At 37.3% G+C, this 19,483-nt stretch overlaps 1 protein-coding gene across 4 annotated transcripts in view; it reads right to left on the bottom strand.

Moving 5' to 3' along the window:
* The window catches only part of fmnl3 (formin-like 3), a 54,813-nt gene that overhangs the window by 19,253 nt on the left and 16,077 nt on the right, over positions 1-19,483 (bottom strand). For 3 of the 4 annotated variants that reach the window (XM_046869526.1, XM_046869527.1, XM_046869525.1), the window contains exons 2-9: positions 10,176-10,259; positions 9,756-9,836; positions 8,770-8,846; positions 6,424-6,507; positions 5,880-6,008; positions 3,918-4,026; positions 2,474-2,550; positions 1,094-1,187 (exon numbers count right to left, since the gene is read on the bottom strand). In XM_046869526.1, the coding sequence (XP_046725482.1) occupies positions 1,094-1,187; positions 2,474-2,550; positions 3,918-4,026; positions 5,880-6,008; positions 6,424-6,507; positions 8,770-8,846; positions 9,756-9,836; positions 10,176-10,259 (735 nt within the window). The remainder of the gene's footprint in view (positions 1-1,093; positions 1,188-2,473; positions 2,551-3,917; positions 4,027-5,879; positions 6,009-6,423; positions 6,508-8,769; positions 8,847-9,755; positions 9,837-10,175; positions 10,260-19,483) is intronic. The other variant, XM_046869528.1, reaches the window with a different exon arrangement.

Here is a 19,483-nt window from a genome sequence, read left to right as displayed (position 1 = left end):
TTTATAGTCGACTGCAAAAAGAAGGTCCGGAGAGGTCAACTCCAGCCATTAGCTAAGATAACCAAGCTTGATGGCTGGTATTCGTGGGAAAGGACAAGTTTCAAAGGCAGAAATGAGGAATGAAAGCCAAACACATTCTCCCACACAAAGTGGGCTTGTTATTTATAGTGTTTATGTGTCACGAAATAATAGCGTCTCCAGCAAGAATCTAGAAAGTTTACATAAATGGTGTTTAAAACATAACGAATGCTCAACCCAAATTAATTTTCATTCTCAAACTGTACATTATTGTGTATTATTGTTTTCTGAACTTAGTTCCTGAGCTACTTCACTTCGAGTTTGAGGTTTTAATCGTTCACTTTTCGGCCAAGTTTTTCGTTCTATTCAGGTTGAATAAGATTCAACCTTTCCAGATTTCCTTCCAAAGAAACTACTAGAATCTACTGGATGCTATGCTATTAAGAGTCATAATTAGATGCTTTTGGAATTATTTTTATATAATACACACTATGATTTTAGAAGAGCACTTTCTTTTAATAAGGAAAGGAATGTTCATTTGGTTTCCTCTAAAAATCTGAAATATGATTGTTAATATGGCAGTGATTAGAACGCATTATCTGATCATCCCGAAAAATGCCTATGTGTGCAAACAGGAGGCTTGGGGCTTGGAGCTTTTGTGAATCATGCATTGGTTCCCACATTGTTCAGAGAACTCCAGGCAGCGTGTAGTAATTTCCTAGTTTCCGGCATTTAGCAGGCTGGACAAGCAGAATGAGGGGGAAGGTTAAGAAACCATACAGCAGGCAACTCTCTCCCACCAAATTGCTGATCTTTATCACACACTGCATTTGGTTCGTATTTGGTGAGCTTAGAATAGTTTGGTCTGTATTTAACGCACAGACACACACATACATTATAATACTTTCCCACCGTTCAGTCTAAACTTTAAAGGTCCTGTGATGATTAGCTATAAATTACTGGAACTCCCCTACTGCATACAATAACCCAAATTCATCAACTGTCAATACTTCTATTCCTGTCCAGACTTCATATCACCCATACAGTGTTGCGTTCAACCGTCTGGGAAGGTTACCTCTTTGAAGTTATCAAATGCTGAGAGGATGATCTCATGGCCTCCTCGCACAAGACACACAGCAGCCAGAAGCTCCAGGACCAGTGCTTTTGTCCTGCACCAAAAAAAAAAAAACAATGACAACCATGAATATTTGGCTCCTTCAAGAAAAACTAAAGAAGGTCAAAGCAGAATCCACACAATGAGCCAACTGGCTTAAGTTACAAGTCATATATCAGGCTAAACCTTATCCACCTAGCCTGTCTAACATCTGTCCTTCAGGGGGAAAAGCTCTGCTTTGTGTCCATTGTTTGAGAATTTTCAAAATCGTGAACCGAAGAGGCGATCGCTAACTCCTGTTTGTGGTTTGGTTTTGGTATTCGGCTCAGGTTTAAAATCCGGACTGGGTCACGATGAGACTGCAAGACATTTTTGTTAGGGAGAAACGGAGGCGCTAAGGTAATAGTGCTATGTGGATATGTAAGAGTGACTGGTGCAAACTGTGGAATTAATTAATATGAGAGCTGTGAGCTGTTTTCTTTAGAGATACATTGTGCTGCTCCCAAGTATATTGACGACCACACGAGCACAGTATATTATATTCCTTTTTTTTCCATTCATTATTCCCAAAAGATTGGCTGTGGGAAAGCAGGAGTAGCAACATAATAAACACACACATCCACCTTATTAATACTTGGACGTTGATTTTCGGATACATTTAGTTGGATTATTTTATTTAGCTACTACCGTCAAATTTCTGTGCTGAATTAATATTCATAGTAAAATAAAGGTGATACTTTTATTTTTCTTCAATATCATGTAGTCATATTGTGGAAGAAATCTGAGATATAAAAGGGTATACTATTTTACAGTGATGTCAATGGGTGGCTATATTTTTAGCCTCTCGCAGACACACGCTAATATTGCACCGAAGCCATTGTTTTTTTTAAGTTAAGGATTTTTTTTTTTTTTCTTTCATGTCAGGAACTGTATGAAACATCATGAGTTTAAAAAAAAAAAATTAGCGAAATGAATGTAATTTCGATATCAAGTATGAATGTAAATGGATCAATTCATATTATTAATTAATATTTGCGATATCCATTATATCTATTGTTCATATACATGAAATAACTAGAAAAAAATATTATACACACCCACTTTATTCAATTTCAGATCCATGGGAAACAATGTTAAGATCTTGTGATCCAGACCTACAGTACTGCTTTATTTACAAACCCTACATCTTGTTAATCCACTATAATCCAGAGTTCATTTATACACCATTATAACTACTCCAAAATACACATATAAAACCATTTAAGGTTATAGCATTGAACTGAACATTTTTCCAACAGACAATTCAACCTTTAGTACTGGAGGTGTGGGGCTTTTACTCACCGCGAGTTCTTATTGTTCATGCTCAGGGCGATTTCATTAACCGCATGCGCATGGGACATGACCATGTTGAAACCATACTAAGAACAGAAAAAGAGTACATAATTAGGGTTGATTAAACACTACTAGATTTGAGCTAATTCCATGTATGACTTCTGATGCACCACTCTTTATGGTTTACAATAAGCCCTGATTATAAACGCCGTAATAATAAGCTCTGCTCTTCTGGGAAGATGTTCCACTCGATTTAGTAGTGTGCACGTTGAGATTTGTGCTCATTCAGCCACAAGGGTGTTAGTAAAGTCAGGTATTGATGTGGAGAGATGTTCGGCATGCTCCTGTTGGCAGATCATCTGTCTCCATATCAGTCTGTCCTCTACATCTACCTCTTCCAAGCCAACCACCTGCATATCTTCCATCACCACATCCATAAACCTTCCTCTTTTTTTCTCTCCTCTTTCTTCTCCATCCTTAGCATTCTTCTCCGGATACACCCCAAATCCCTCTTCTGTACATGACCAAACCACCTCAATTACACCTCTCTCACCTTGCCTCCAAAACGTCCTGACTGCACGGCTCCTCAAATTAAATCATTTCTAATCCTGTCCATCCTCGTCAATGAAAATCACAGCATCTTCAGCTCTGCCAATTCCAGCTCCGCCTCTTGGTAATTCCGCTGTCTCGAAACCACAACATTGCAGGTCTCACCACAGTCTTATTTTGAACTTTAAAACTTTCCCTTTCACTCTTGCAAATACCCTTCTATCACAAATCACTTCTGCCACTCTTCTTTACCCACTCCACCCTGTCTACACTCTTTCCTTCACTTCTTTAACATGCAGGGTAAATTTATATATCCTATAAAAATGTGTACCTCCAGCGTTGTGGTATCAGTTTGGTAAAAAAAACATATATAGCAGGTGTCCTAATACTTTTGACCATGTAATATACCTGACTATCTGTCAGTAATATTGTAAGCTGAAGCTAGTAATTGTAAGCTTGAAAGCTGTGATCCCAAAACATCTCCATATATTCTGTCTAGGCAAAAAAATCCTTAATGTCAGTAAACTAATGGAATCTTTCTGACCTGACAGGAAACATGATAGACAAGCAAGCAAACCCAACACAATTTATTGTCCTGGTTAGGTTATGCACATCATTTGGTTTGATCCTGAAGATCATTTTGTTCCTCTGAGTAGATATCTATTGTATCACAATAACTGATTGCACCGTCTGTGTGAATTGAAGACATTTTTCAGAGGCAAAATACTAAAGCACGGTGTTGTACAAACTCACAAAAACAATATCAATATCACAAAAAATATTGTAAACTTTTATTGCTCTGTGTAGTATAACTGTGGATTAATATATGCTATTAAACCACTAGAGGGAGATGCAGAGTGTTACATGATTTTATACACCTAAAATCTCCCGTTGAGTAAAGTACCTGATAGTTCATGATTGCTCGGAGACACATGATGCACACATGCACGTCATCCTTTTGACTCACTATCCTGGAGTTTTTGATCGTTTTGTTGTTTGCTGCTGAACCATACCTGCAAAAGACAACGTGAAGTCGAATTATGAAACAGGGAGCCATGCGAGCTCGTTCTAACACCCCTTAACGTGATCATTTATCAGTAGATTATGCCAGGAATATGCTACAATAAAAACAGATGCTTCAGTTCCTTTAGTTCACTGTGTTATATGCTTGCTGCTCTCCTTATGTGCGGTTTCAGCAATGTGGGTCGCATATCGGAAATCACAAAATTGAGTCAGACACTTTCCTGCTTTAACACACGCACGCTCTCGTCTACGCTGAAAGTCACGCAGTATAGTGGTGATGTGGTTTCTGTAAGATTCATCTTCTCTGAATATAGAAGAAGCTTAGAACATGTTTCCTGTACACAGTACACAGGATACCAAACATCTCGATACTTACTTTCAGGGTAACACAATTGCTGCGACAAAAGAAGCATGAAAATAACACACTCACAAACATTGTAGGGATGGGGGGGATACAATCAATTCTCAGATATGTAAAAGTACCAAATCATGTAGACTGACAAGTTATTGTAATAGTACAATATAATCTCGCACAATATATAAACAAAAGTTTGTGGACAACTTGTATTTTTGAACATCCAATTCCACATTTAGTCTTCATTTGCTCTTAGAGTGGTCTTCTGGGTTTCAAAAGATTTTGAAAGTACGCTAGTGGAGGTTTCTGCTCATTCAGCCCCAAGGGTGTTAGCAAAGGCCGGTACTGATATAGTGTGAGAAGGAGGCCTGGGGTGCAGTTAATCACCGAAGAGGTGTTCAATAGTTTTGAGGTCAGAGTTTAAGATCTTCCACTCCAAACCATGTAAACCATATCTTCATGAACTGCTATGCTGGAACATATGCATGGAAAGTCATCGTATTCAATTGTGTGTAACAGTTTGAAGAGGATTCACATATGGCTAGAAAAATCAGGTGTCCTAATACTTTTGTTCATATATTGTATATGTGTTTGTTTAATTTTTGCTTTCATTTTTTTTTTTGTTTTAGTTTTTTTGTTGTTTTTTTTTCTTTCTTTTTTTTTTTTTTTTCTTATGCTCTCATCACTTTATAAAGTGCTCATACTAACACTTTTCCCTCGTTTCCATAGCAGAAGATTACTCACAGGGACGTTTATAGCACATGCTTAATATAAACTGATTGCATACACATGTAAAACTTTCTGTAAAGAGATGTCAGTACTTTGTAACTATATGTTTTGGACACGGAATTCTTGAGGATTGATGCTTTTGCACTTTTTTTTTTCTTTAAAAAAAAATATGACTCTTACACTTGGTTACGCCTTCTGATGGACTTCTAGAGAGAAAAAAATAAGTTTTCAGTGAGGTAATGAATGTACAGTGGTACCTCTGAATACGAATGCCCCCGAATTCGGGAATAATTCAGAATATGAATCGAAATTCATAGAGGTTTTCGTATCGGTTTACGCATAAAAATTCAGAATACGAATAATCCGCATGTCGATATCATAGTGAAAGGAGATTCGTCTCCTTCCAAAGAATAATTCTCCCTCCTTCTCCTCCGAACGTCATCTCTATCATGCCAGCATTCACTTTTCTCAAAGGTAAAGTACCCAGTAAAGATGTTTTCCTCTTTTAGATGTTAAGGCACTATTAATAAATGCTAAATACTCAATAATATTAGTGCATATTGGTTGTATTTTTATTTTTATATTAATATTTGGGGTCATTTGGAACTAATTATTATTAGAGTTTCTACATAGGCTTTATCAGGTGAGACAACACACAAGCACATATAGAAGCCAGCTGGCTTTTTTTTGGTAAAAGCAATAAGAAAATGAAGTTGAGCAGAGCAGCACGAACACATCTACGTTACCTACAATACGTACCGAGGGACGGATTGGCGCACTGAGCGCACCAGGGTACTGAAACCGTTCTGGTGCAGATCCTCAATAGACCTGCTCCAGGACTTGTCCAGTGAGCCATCTTCCCCGTTCTCCAGACCATCAAAATCCAACCTGGGTTGTCCACATACACACACACATGCGTACACACATTCACACGCACAAAAGCACAAATACAGGAGCATAGGGGTAAGGTTGGGGAGCAGCAGCTTTAGAGCTCGGTAAGAATGAAGGGTTATTGTGCATAGCAGCTAAGGACAATTTGAGTGTATTACAGCTCAGCAGGGTTCCGCAAAAGCCTTGAGTTACTGCAATGCAACATTATTATCAGCGAAACCATGTCTCACCCTCATAAGCACATTCACAATGTGAACATCCTTATCGGCTCAAGAGGAAACCTGGAGTGTTGGATTCGTTGTGGACATGCGAGATTTCAGAATTCATCCAAATCTCAAAGATGTCCTAAGAGGACTTGTGTTTTTGTCTGTGATGTAAACTGACAATTTTGTGTGTTGAGCTGTGGACTTACGCGACAGCGCACTGAGCAAAGGAGAGGTACTCCACCAGAATGTCCAGTCCTCTGTTCTCATCATTCAGGAACTCACGCACCCACCTGGCAACACACACACACACACAGAGGTTAGCATGGCAGTCTACAGGAGGTCAGATACTAACTTCAGATTATAGAAATCAATTTTCTAATAAGGCAAAGACACAGATCATGTCAGCTGATGCGCATAGTGCAGCAGCTGGCGCAATTCAGAATCACAAGTGTACATGCCATCATGAACCGTGAGAAATTATGTTGCAATTAAAAAAATCAATAAATAAAATTGACAGACAAACATTCATCTTGGGCTATGGTTTTGTCCACCCCTAAAACTCTCTCACTATTATTCTAGAGACAAATTCTTTAATCCTACCACGTATAACAACAGTATATGAATGAGAATTTACATCCACATCAGCAAATTATGACGATGAGGCAGAGTTTGTAAAGGCTGCGACAATATATGTTGCTGGAACTGTCCATGATTTGGACTCTACTGAGTTAAAGAAAGTGTTTGAAGGTAAAAGAGGAATTGAGAATGTGCATGCAAATGAAAGAGAAAAAAATTTGAGCGCAGGTTGCATAAAATCTGGGTTTCCCTTGTGACTGGCAGGCCCAGAATATTATATTTATCCAAATACATATAGAAATGTTTTTTCCCAGTTGCTAAGCTACACTTTCTTTGAGATGGGTGTGGGGGGTGGTGTTGGGGGAAGGGAGGGGAACTGAAGGAATTTCTCCTGCATTCAGTTTAAGAATGTGGAGGACATATGGCTGTGAGAGCGAATTGAGGAGAGGAGGCTGATCTTTTGACATCGGCTGAATTGAGTCTACCTCCCCGGTGCTAGAACATGTCCAGAGTCACGTTGAAATGATTATGAGCGGAACAGATGAGATCTATGAATGCTGGATTTGGCGTTGGAAAAAGTACAGATGAGAGAAATAAAGACAGACAGACTGAGGTAGAGAAGGTGGGGGCAAGGGTATAACACTGTGAGACAAACAGACTTTGTGGACTGAAAAGTCGGTGAGCTGAGTTGATCAGTTTCCTGTCTGACACCCCCCTCCCCCAACTCTGCCCCCTCCTCTCTTTCCTGCCAGATGCTATTTCAGATCGGTTTTGTAAAGCAAGGGAAAAAAGGGGCCTGATTTCAAGCCCGTGCAATAACCTCTGTTCCATTTTACACCGCTGCAAGAAAAGTCTGAAAATAGCCTGGGTGCTCTTTTTTTTCCTTTCCACTTCAATGGGAAAAGCATTAAAACTCACTTTTTACTGATGAGGAAAAAGAGCATGTGAATGATTAATGGCCCGCTCGGAACACAATGGAGGTACTCACATCTTGTATTTTGCATCTTTTTGATGAAAAATCAAATGCACTGTGGCTTGGAGCCTTCTGCACTTTTCTGAGTCACTTTTCTGCTTTATGTGGATAGTCCTACATGGATAAGTATCTGTACTTCCCATGCAAACATTAGGATTTGGGAATGGGGAATCTCACTTGGATCAATTTGTTGAAGAACTGCTGCTGTTGCTGCTGTAAACATGAACAGGCTCCTTTTCTCATCCCAGGACATTTACTCACAATCTGCTCATAATTGCACCCCGTCCCATCATACATCCTCATCAGAACTGATAGACTATAAAAAGACTAAAAATAGACTAGCTTTTCTTGTATAACGGTAATATAACCGCTATAAGCCAGGGTTGTTTGCCGTTTTACAAGTTTGCTCAGCGTATGAATGAATTAGCCATTGCATTGAAACGCACTGGGTTTTACGGTGAGTGGCGCTCTTTTGTCTTTGTGTGAATGTGAGTCATGGGATGGGTGTGTACACACATGTGTGTGTGTGTGTTTTGTGTCTTTTCACACACTCCATTGTTGGATGCTCGGGCTTCCTGCCTCTTTAGCGAACACAGCAGTGTTTCCTGCTGATGAAATTGGATGGAGGGTAGGTACAATGAAAACCATCTGGACACACACACACACACACAGTGCTTTGTAAAGAGACTGGCAGGGCCAACAGCCAGAAAACTCTCCAGCCAACCCTTTACTACAGGAAATTCCCCCCCCCCCCCAAAAAAAAGGACAAAAATTGTTAAAAGTGGAAAAGCCCTATAAGTCGGGACTATAGTTAGCGTTTTAAGAGCAGTTAAAAAACACGCCTTGGTCTAATCAAACCCCTATCAGGCAGATAGAGAGAGAGAGAGAGAGAGAGAGAGAGAGAGAGAGAGAGAGAGAGAGCCTGCTTTCAATGACCATCAGTTTAAAATGCTGAGATTTGAAGGGGAGGGTCAGCAGATGAGGAGAGCAGAGAAAGAGTCACCCGATGTGATTGGTCCTCAGCGATATCTCCAGTTCCCTCAGAACTTTGGTGGATTCCTGAACCCGCCTGCGGAATTTCTGCAGAGAGAGAGAAAGAGATTTTTATCACGCTTTTAGCCTGTTTCACAACAACACAGAGCACTACATCCCGACAACATGTTTAAGATACTTTTAATAAGGCAATGGGTGCTACTACAGGAAAATAATCCACATATCAATCTCCCACTTCCAAGTTGACTATTTTCCAAAAACATTATTCTTATGATTTTTTCCTCTTAAAATCAGTGATTGCCATTTTTTAAAAAGAATCCCTTTATGTTTGGTTTGTTCTTATATTGTTGTGAAGTAACATATTGGGTTATAACATATTACACTTATACATTTCCGGTAGGAAGCACATATGGCTGGAAAAGTCAGGTGTTCCAATACGTTTGTCCATATAGTGTACCTACGAAGTCTAAATCTCTAGCTCTAGATCTTTATCCTTCATAAAATGTAAACAGTAATAGTAAGCATTTGTTCAAAGTTGATGAAATTTCTGCATTCAACAGTCATAAATATTAACCAGACCTGTCAAAATATACCATGCAACCATGATTTTGTGGTTTACAGAACTCTCTATACAACAATTGATCAAACTCTAGGTAAATATACCATGACAACTTAGTTTCTTGCTCACATCAGCTATCTTATTAAGTAGACTAGCTAGTTAGATTAGAATGCATGGTCTGTATTTATGGATTCCCGGTAGCACATCATCTTCTACTAGTTTATATGATTCATTCAAGCTATTTAAGACACAACATGCTGATTCATTTTCGTCTTAAACGATTAATTGTGTATGCACAATGAGGTAATCTTATTCCTCAGATATCGAGCATTTTGAATCAGCCAACAGGAAAAGCTCATATAATAGATAAAAATTCGTTTGGTCTCTGGTGCCACATTATACTGAATTAAAAAAAATGTAATTATTTGATTTCTTACCTTGCGTGTGACTCCTGGATCTAAAAAGCCTCTCAGTTTCTGAATGTACGTGTGTGGGGGGTTCTTTACTTGGAAGCGCTCCTAAAACCAAATATAAAGAAATTTAAAATGAGATAGTCAGATAAACATCATTTTTTACTGTACATGATTCACAGTCCACTATACATTAAGACTATCCTTTATTGATTTATGCACTGTTGAATTTTCACAAAATACTGTGATCTGATGCAATATTGTGGTTTTATAATGCCAAATGCTGCTTGAGAAATAGTCTGGCATAATCCAAGCAGACCTTTATATGGATTAGGCATGAGACTTATAAATCTGTTTCGGTGTCTATAAACATTTAAAGCAAGCTCGGACCAGACTGTGTTTGTCGACAGAATATAGCCACAGAGGTAGCATAATAAAATATTACACCTGGTCACATATGAGGTCCCACTTCTTCTCATTGTCGTACTGGCGAAGCAGGCGTGCTTTGTCCGGAGGCAGGTTCATTGAGCTCTGAAAGACAGCAAACAGACAAATGTTAGCCCACATTTGTAGCAATGTAGACGACCTCACAGAAATGTCTCTATCCTCTTTCAGATCAACACAGTCCACCCTCCCTTCTCGACCTCGGGGCCTGTGACCTCAATTTTAGCATCCTGTCGCATGAGATCATCCCCAGCCTAAGGTGGCCTCGGCTACACTCATCTGCTCATCTAATCAGCTGCAGAGAAACAAAGCAGGCACTTGTTTCTCTTAACGACAACAGCTCTTGCTCAAAGCATGCGTTTAATTAATTGATTATTGAAGCTCATAATGGAGGAGTATTTATTCCACCTGAACTCACATTAAGCAAATGTAAGATCAGATTATATAACATGCCCACATTTTCACACTTGCCTTAAGCTTCACAGCTGAAAAACACTTTTAGTTTCTCATAACGTCATGACCGATGTCTGAAAAGTAGCAAGTATTAAGTAATCAAACAAAACCTTGATTGCTGTTTGTACTCAAGTGTGTTATTCCACTTATATAAAACACAGCAATTTTCCATTGATTGCAATGTTTGATTTATTAACAAACATCACACTTTTTATCCAAAGTGAAGCAATTAAAAAGTTCTCCCCCAGGCCTTACTAGTTAGCTAAATTAGCATGCAGGTTCTGTAGCTACAGAATTCCAGGTACCACAGTCTCTCCCACTAGTTTGCATGTTAGATTTAAGATAACGAGAAAACAAACTGAGCGCATTCATGGTTAACGCTCTGCAAATCTATTGTTTAGTAGAAAAACCGAGCAGTTTTTTGTTGAATGAAAAATTGTACACTGTGTAAACAAACCTGAGGTAAATTTATCCCTTATGTTTTGAAGCACAGGGATTCATTATGAGCTAAATAGCAGCAGATATCATCTAATTATAAAGTTTGACTTTAGTAATAAACACTGTAAAACAATTCTTTTATTATTATTTCTGTAGCTTGATGCTATCACATTGATAAACAGTTTTCTCACTAGCCTTAGCTAGCTAAAGAGCATTACATTCTATTACACTCTCTCTCTCTCTCTCTCTCTCTCTCTATTTTTGACACTGGAGACTACTTCTCTAGAAAAATAAAAAATAAATACTCCTTACAGAAAATACCACCATATCCATGTTTTAATGTATTTATTATTATGCTTAAATACTATGGCATGTTCACCATACAAGTCCCTGCCATTTAGTTCAAACACACGTGCCATTATAAACCTGAGTTTATTGAGTCAACACTACTGTTAAAAAAAAAATCAACACCTTCTAACCAATCAGATTTAAGAACAGCAAATGGTTTATACTACAGTGCTGTAAAACAAACATGCTTATCCTATCTCTAGCCTGTTGGTTATTTCTGATAAAGTCCTTGTGGTGATAGGCGGAGGAGGTGGGAAAAAAGGAATTGAGGCAGAGTGCCCCAGCATGTAACAGATCACTCAAGGCTGAAGAAACAACTGATGTTTATCGTGAAAGAGCCATTGACACCCCCTCACGAACAACAGCCTCATTGCTGCATTCAAACAAGTCCACCCAAAACACACTAACCTGCTGACACAGGGCCAAAGGCCATGACCGGGACAAGTTATCAAAAAGGGGTTAGCTGAACAAAAGCAACTACACTCTCTCTAACACACACGTACATTGTTCCAGTGGTACAGACTATGACTTTTTTATTCTACCTCTACGGTAAACTCTTTCCACAAGCTCACACGGGCTGATCTTTAGGAAAAAATTGCCGTGCTGCTGGAACTTCCTTCATCAGAATTAAGTTTCATCACCAAATCTTCAAATTAGTCCATGTCAGAAAGGATTGACAAGTGAAAACAATATGTTCTGGTCTTTTAGCTTAGCTTGAAATCCCATTTATCTCTCAGACGCACCGTCTTTCATGACTAGAGATTACAACGTCTGCTTGAAGACATACTCTGCAATTCCCTCCCCGCCAGATGATCACCTGAAGGAGACGAGACCCTTCCTTTGTTGGAGCTCTTACGCTACCATTTCCTGAGAATGCACCACTTCTAAAATATGTTTTTTGCACCTTTCAAATACAGAGAGCCGCCATAAATTCCAGAGTTCCAGTATTACACATTGGAATGAGTCCTGTTTATAACATAACTTTCCCCCATATGTAATGTCAGTAATGGCATGAGAACCTCCCACTCTGTAGACTCTGCTGCTACTGCCCACTTGCTGGTGAGCTCACAACTCCCAAACACTTTTGCACAACAAAGGGTCCGAACAAATAGAAAAGATGAACTCTGAATGAGCTTCCAATTCAGGGTCTTGCTTTATGTCGTGTTCCCCAGATGTAGGAGGTGCGCTGCGACTTAAACACAGAGCCCTTTAAGGTCTAGACTTATATTTTTTTTTCCACAAATTAAATAACCATAAAACTGTGAAAGAAAGTCCTACTGGTTTTCTTCAACCAGCAACTTGATGATAATATTTTGCTGTTTAAACTTTTCAAAATTGATGGAAAACGTCAACTGCATCAGCCACCAAAGCAATCATCCCAAGCTTGAGGTGGTCAAAGTACTGATCTGCAATCAGAGTGTGCCAGCTTCCACTCAAAATGGGCACGTTTTAGATCACACGATAAAAAATTTTTTTCCAACAACATAGTTCAGATTTTATATCATTTAAATATGAACGTGAGAAAAAAATGCATTCCAGAACTGAGTAGCCACTGTGAAAAGCAAAATATGTATTTCCAATTCATATTTTTATGCAATAATGTTTTTGCTGCAACATTTGAAATAGATGAGATCTAAAATATAAAATAAAAACCAGTGAACTAAATATACATGCTTCTGATTGTTGAGAAAACGGTCAGACTTTCAGTGTCGGAAATCTGTCCCACATTTTCAACGCAAACTTTCTACTTGTCCCACATTTGGTTTGTTTGTTAGTTCAACCTTAAGTGGAACGATGTTACTCAAAAAATAAATCAGCATTAAACATCCTTTAAAAACTTGATGTTATCGTGATGCTACTTGTTCATTTGCTTTTCTCAGTATCAATAACTGTGAGTTTGTAGTTACACAAAAACATAAGCATACAAAGTTCTTTAGTTGCATGGTATGCTAACTAATAGATGTATTGTTAGTCTGCCACTGTTATCTATTTGAAAAAAATGGATAAATCACTTTGGTTTAGGAATAAGTTTTGTACATCTGCTTGTACCTTTGGTTGCTAGAGCCTGGCCACTCATGACCACTCTTAAGGCAATTTGTGAGCCTTAAACTAAATTAGAGTTCTTAAAAAAGCTTTTGTCTAACTTTCATTTGGTCAGAAGTGGATTTTAGATAAGAGATAAAGATCTTGATCGTTATCTGATCTAGAATTATTCTCCTTTGTCTTTTTTTGTGGCCTTTTGCAGTCATGCATGAACTTGCAGAGGATTTTAGTTGGAGCACTCAAGAACTAAATCCATTCACAGCAAGAGACTGAAATATTGTCTTTTATCGCTCATGCACACAGAGAAAAACCACAAGGATCCTCTCGTAGTTCAGAGCTCTGTGGAACTTTCAAGGCCTGTGAAGTCGATTTCAAAAAGGTTTAGGTGACCAGTCCAGACCACAATATAAGCACTGGACTCAATGACCCAATTTTAAGCCGTTAGGGGTGGCATGGTTTCCAAACTCGAAGAAGGTTTCTTGTGTCTTTGGGACGAGCACCTCATTAAATAAAATCTTAAAGTCTACATGATGACCTAACAGATCTCATACACACAGAAGGCCATGTAGAGTTGGAAAATAAAAAATCTAGATTAATACTGCTTCTCATAGTAGGTTCCAAGGAAACCCACATTTTTTGGTTACAGTAGTGGAAAGCATAACCCAACATTATCAAAATTTATTACTTATAGTTAAGTCCTTATAGTTGTTGGTCATGTGAATCGAATGGTTTTATTCCAAACCTCAAGAGCTTAAAAAGAACGTAGGTCTGCAAAAAAAAAACGTCAGCTTGAATCTAATTTTAATCATTGTCACAGTTTTGATAAAAATGTGTTCTGTCAGTGGAAAATCCAAGTATACAATGTTCATTGGTTCCAATACATAGTCAAACTATTTCTGTTCACATTTTAACATATACACAAAACATTGGAAACTTTCATTAAATATAAATATGTACTGACTTTAATACAAAAATTTCCTTGCGGTTTTATGGAAGTTAACTAAAACACCACAAGTCTGAATAAATGACTCAGGTGCTTGAGACTTGACATTTCCTTCAATAAAATCTGGTTAAGCCAACACTTGCAAGATTAGGAACAAGAATCTCAAATGCATGTAAAAGCTATTTTTTTTTTTTTTTATAGAGAGCACTTTTTATGAGCTCAGAATAGGAAACTGCTTGTCTCCACAATAGAATGACGAAAGACCCATCGGGGACAAAACGGGCTTCTGTTGTTCGATGTGGTCTCATACGATGAAAAGAGAGACTGTAATGGTTTAACAAAGCCCCATTCCATCTGACATTTCCCTTCTTACATTCACACAACATATACTGAATAATAGACTGGAAAACAAGGCAGTGTGCACTAAAAATCTGCTGCGATGTTGTTAGTCTGTAAGGGTAAACATAATATTCATTATATTAATATATGATCATTATTCGTTATCAATCCTTGAAAATGAACACGAGAAAACATGTTTAAAATATTGCTCAGGGTGGAAGTAATGAAAAACTTGCATAAGAGCTATCATATATATTTTATTTGGTAATACGTTCCCATAATATTAAAATGAACCGTAATATCTATTTGTAATGTTTAGATTTAGATTAAGTTTCACTGGAATTGATGTTTAGTGTATTATTCATAATCCAAAATTGCAATTCTCTCATAATCCTGTGCAGAAACGAAAATACTGGATATAAAATATAAGATTCCTATTTACAAATAGAAATATTTTAGTAACTGGTTAAGCATAAGCATCAAAAACATAAAAAAAAAAAAGGCAAGAACATCTGAGGGTACACATCTGGTCAATCATTCCATCATTCATAAATATTTAGAGTTTCTGGCTCCTTCAGATTAAAAAAATAAAATCAAATAAACACTCTGATGCAAGTTCCACATCACTCATCATTACAACTTTCCCATGCACTCAACCGTGTTTTCGCTGTTCTGTGACAAACGAGCAGAGACAGAAAGTGCAATGAATGTAAAACAAAAGAAGAAGTATGTTCAATAAAGCGTAAGGATCAGCATCAATGTGGCAAAATAAATTAAAAGTGGAACTGAGAACTAAATCAAAGAGTCTGTTTATAATTTGGTAAAGCAAGTAAAAAGGACAAGGAGGAATCCTTGATATGGTTATAAATGATTTAGACATACATAATATATGCATAAGTTTGTGGACACCTGACCATAAGATTCGATTGTGCTTTCTGAAAATCATTCTGTATTTAGTTGCCATTTGCTGTTATAATAACCTCCATTCTTTTGAGAAGATGTTCGATTTTGGAGTTTGCTTGTTGAGATTTGTGGAGATTCATTCATTCTTTAGTAAAGTCATGTACTGATGTGGGTGAGGTGAGGAAGCCTGGGGTGCAGTCAGTGTTCCAATTCATCCTGAAAATCTGTTTCATAGGGTTGAGGTCAGAGCTCTATAGCAGGCCACTCAAGATCTTCTACTACAAATGTTATTTTCATGGAGTTTGCCTTGTGCACAGGGATAATGTAATGCTACCACATCCAAAGATATCCTTGTGTGACTCCAAGTTTGTGGTAACAGTTTGGAGTCAGGTGTAGCAATAGTCAGGCGTGCCAATACTTTTCATATAGCAATGTGTGTTTCAATTTTTTTTAATCTGTGACAGATTTACAACTCTTTGGTACACAATAGTAAGTTGATTAATCATTTTTTTATTTTTTAAGTATTCTAAACTACATAATAACTCATCACCTTTTATTCCTGTGTTACATTATCAGTCTTCTTATTGGTATATTTACACAGAGTTCTCATAGGATACAGATGTTTTTCCAACAAGGTGTTTTTCATTTGAGAAGTTGGATCAGCTGAAATATGGATAATTTTCTTGATTTCTGTGGTGTTTACAACTGAGCAGGAAATCCCTAAATAAAGTACTTCCCCCCCCCCTTTTTTTTTTTTTGACACTTAAACTTCTTCAAACCACTGAGCAATCGCTTGCTTAAGGCTGAATTAAATAGTACCATAACATCATCATACAGCTTTTCTACATGGGATTATTTTACAGTACAATCTACTGATTCAGTCATACTGCTGCTAAAACAGAACATTGCATTCCTTAGACCGTATTTGGCTTTATGTCGTCTCTCTGAGGCCAGTGGGAGTTCAGGTCAGCGAGTCCTCCATTTAAAAACACAAACAACACGTTTGAGGTTTGTTTGGGGACCCCCCGTTTTTGCTGCATGGTGCGTCTGCTCCCATGATCAAGGTCCAGATACTGGGTTGCGTCCAGCATAAAGCATTTCAAGGCCTCCTTAAAAACTGCAACTAAAATATTCCTGCAAAAACACCCTACATGACCAAATACAGAGGCAGAAATAAAGCACATCTATGCATATCTTATAATAAGTACAACAGCTGATTGGCAGTTGACGCTCAGTTGACATGATGTTAATAAAACACTACACATATCAATTAAACGGCTCTGGAATTATTTTTTTGGACTTCTGTGATAAATCATGTTGCATGGTTAAAATTTAACAGCTGTCTTTGTTTACAGGTTGCCAGAAAATTGTTTTTAAAGTATTTAAGCAACATCGCATGAGCAAGAGTGCAATGATACTAAATATCTTTATAGCTTTGAGCTTGTCAGAACCTGTACAAACATCGAAGAACTGACAATATATATGTTCATAGTCTCCCATCTCTCATCTTCATGCTCCATCAAGTTTTCTTTATTTTAACATATCCTACACTGAGTAATATTTTTCACGATATGAAGTCAATCACTGACACACTGAAGCCCAAAATTAAATGTGTTTTTGAACCATTTTTTATACATAGATCTGATTTTTTTTAAGGTTCTGTGTGAAATGTAAAACTGTAGATATTACTGGTCTAGCGTGAAAACGCTGGGTAGTATGTACCGGTACTAAAAGCAATTACATTTTATTTGTGTTTGTTTGCTCCAGCCCCAGTCACGTCCCACCTCATGAAGATTGTGGACCTTTAAAGAAGTAGATGCCGACCCCGCAAATATCCCGAACCATCTAGAGACGTACCAGTGCCAATTGGATCCCACTTCATGTAGAGTTTGGACACTGGACCTCCTTGAGTGTTTAAAGGCTCTGGCATGGAGAAGCTGGTGTGTGATGATCGCAAAAGTTGAGCTATTTTATGAGTTGTTCAGTAGCGCCTAGTTTTATAACCACAAATGACTGTAAAAAACTGTTGAAAGAACATTACTTATAATCTTACATTCCGATGCTCATGTTAGTTCTCTCTCCAGTGTTCTGTATTGTTTAAAGACTATAATCACACTCTTGATGTCACCCCAATGAGGATGGGTTCCACTTTTGAGTCTGGTTCCTCTCAAGGTTTCTTCCTCATAACATCTAAAGAAGTTTTTCCTTGTCACAATCGCCATGGCTGCTCATTAGGGATAAACACACATCGTTCACCTTAACTCTAAAAATTCTGTAAAGCTGCTTTGAGACAATGTCTGTTGTCAAAAGCGCTATAGAAATAAACTTGACTTGACTTTGTTTGTTTGTTTTTGCTAATTAGCACCAGCTAAATTAAATGAAACAGCCTTCCATATTTTGGGCCAAATTGAGATTGACAGCTTTGATCAACTACCAAGCAACTGCATCTAAGTATATGCCATGGATATTTTCCTTTTTCATTTAAATTTCAGAAGTTTAACATTTTACATACAGTTTCACTGCTGGTTTTAAATTCTGTTAAAAAAACAACAACTTTAAAACAGCAAAAATAATGATTATTGGTCTGTGGAAGTGCAGACAAGCACACTTGGTTAGACAGGTACATCGTTAAATGCTTAACTGGAATTTGAATGTTTCAGTAAAAACTAAAATATTGATTATTATGGTTCATATATACAGTAACCTCGCACCTCCTGTTTATCGCAGAATTGCATTTGCCACATAACTAATTTGTTGCGCTGATTTTCCCGGTCTCTTGCAGATAGCACGACAGACCAAATCTTATAGGGAATTGTTTTTATGTTTAATAGTTTTATGTTGAAAAAATGAAATTCATTAATAAAATATAATGATCAATTATAAAATGTTAATACTGTTAATAATAATGTTAATAATGTAAACAGTACTGTATACATAAAATAGCATAAGTCGCCACAGGCTCACTCATCAGGGACAAACTTACACTTATAAAGAACATCTTATTCATTTTGATCACCACATTATGTGTGTAAAACTGCTATAAGACAATGTTCATTCTTAAATGCGCTATACAAATAAAAATGAATTGAATTTAATTTAATTTTTTGCGTCCGTTTATCGCGGTTTTTCATTTATCGCAGAAGGTTTTGGTAACCACGGGGGGATTACTGTGGGTTTTTTTTTAAAGTCTCTTTATGGCTTGAGAGAGGCAAACGGGTGAACATTTTTACCACTGAAATTCCCTGGGAATTTTAGACTGTTCAATTTACAATTTAAATATTTGAGATTTGTGTTTAGGATTCCATTATTATTTTGAATTTGGAACCTATAATTCAAAATGCTTAATTTTTAAAGGCAAATATTTTTCCCTAGCCAGTTTAAAACAAAGAGAATTAAACAACGGCGAATGTAAATGCTTTGACTGTATTATATGATCCAACTTATAATTGTAATTATAAAAACATTTTGGTCGAATATTATTTAGCAAATAATGACTTTTTTAAAATGTTTATTAGGTGTCTGTTTTCCAAAACAGAATGCTAGTTAATTGTCAATTCATCACTGCAAAGATTTAAAAAACCTTCACACATTAGGTGAGTAAAATCAGCCATTAGAGATATGCTCTTCTATCTGTAAATGGGAAAGAAAGAAGGCATTTAATAACCACATGGCCAAATCCTTTTTTCCAGAGTATTTGCAGTTTTTGCTTTATAGGTCTGATAGGCTTTATTGCTTGATTGTGAACTTCATAATCAATTTTACTTTGATGGAGAAAAATACAGTCTAAATGTTTAAATGTCCAGTCTACACGCTTAAATTCGCATTACTTATACACTGAAAATGA

This window comes from Silurus meridionalis, chromosome 16 (genome assembly GCF_014805685.1).
Source record: "Silurus meridionalis isolate SWU-2019-XX chromosome 16, ASM1480568v1, whole genome shotgun sequence".
NCBI lineage: Eukaryota > Metazoa > Chordata > Actinopteri > Siluriformes > Siluridae > Silurus > Silurus meridionalis.
Note: the sequence above shows the minus strand (reverse complement) of the source record. Positions and strands in the feature narration are given on the sequence as shown.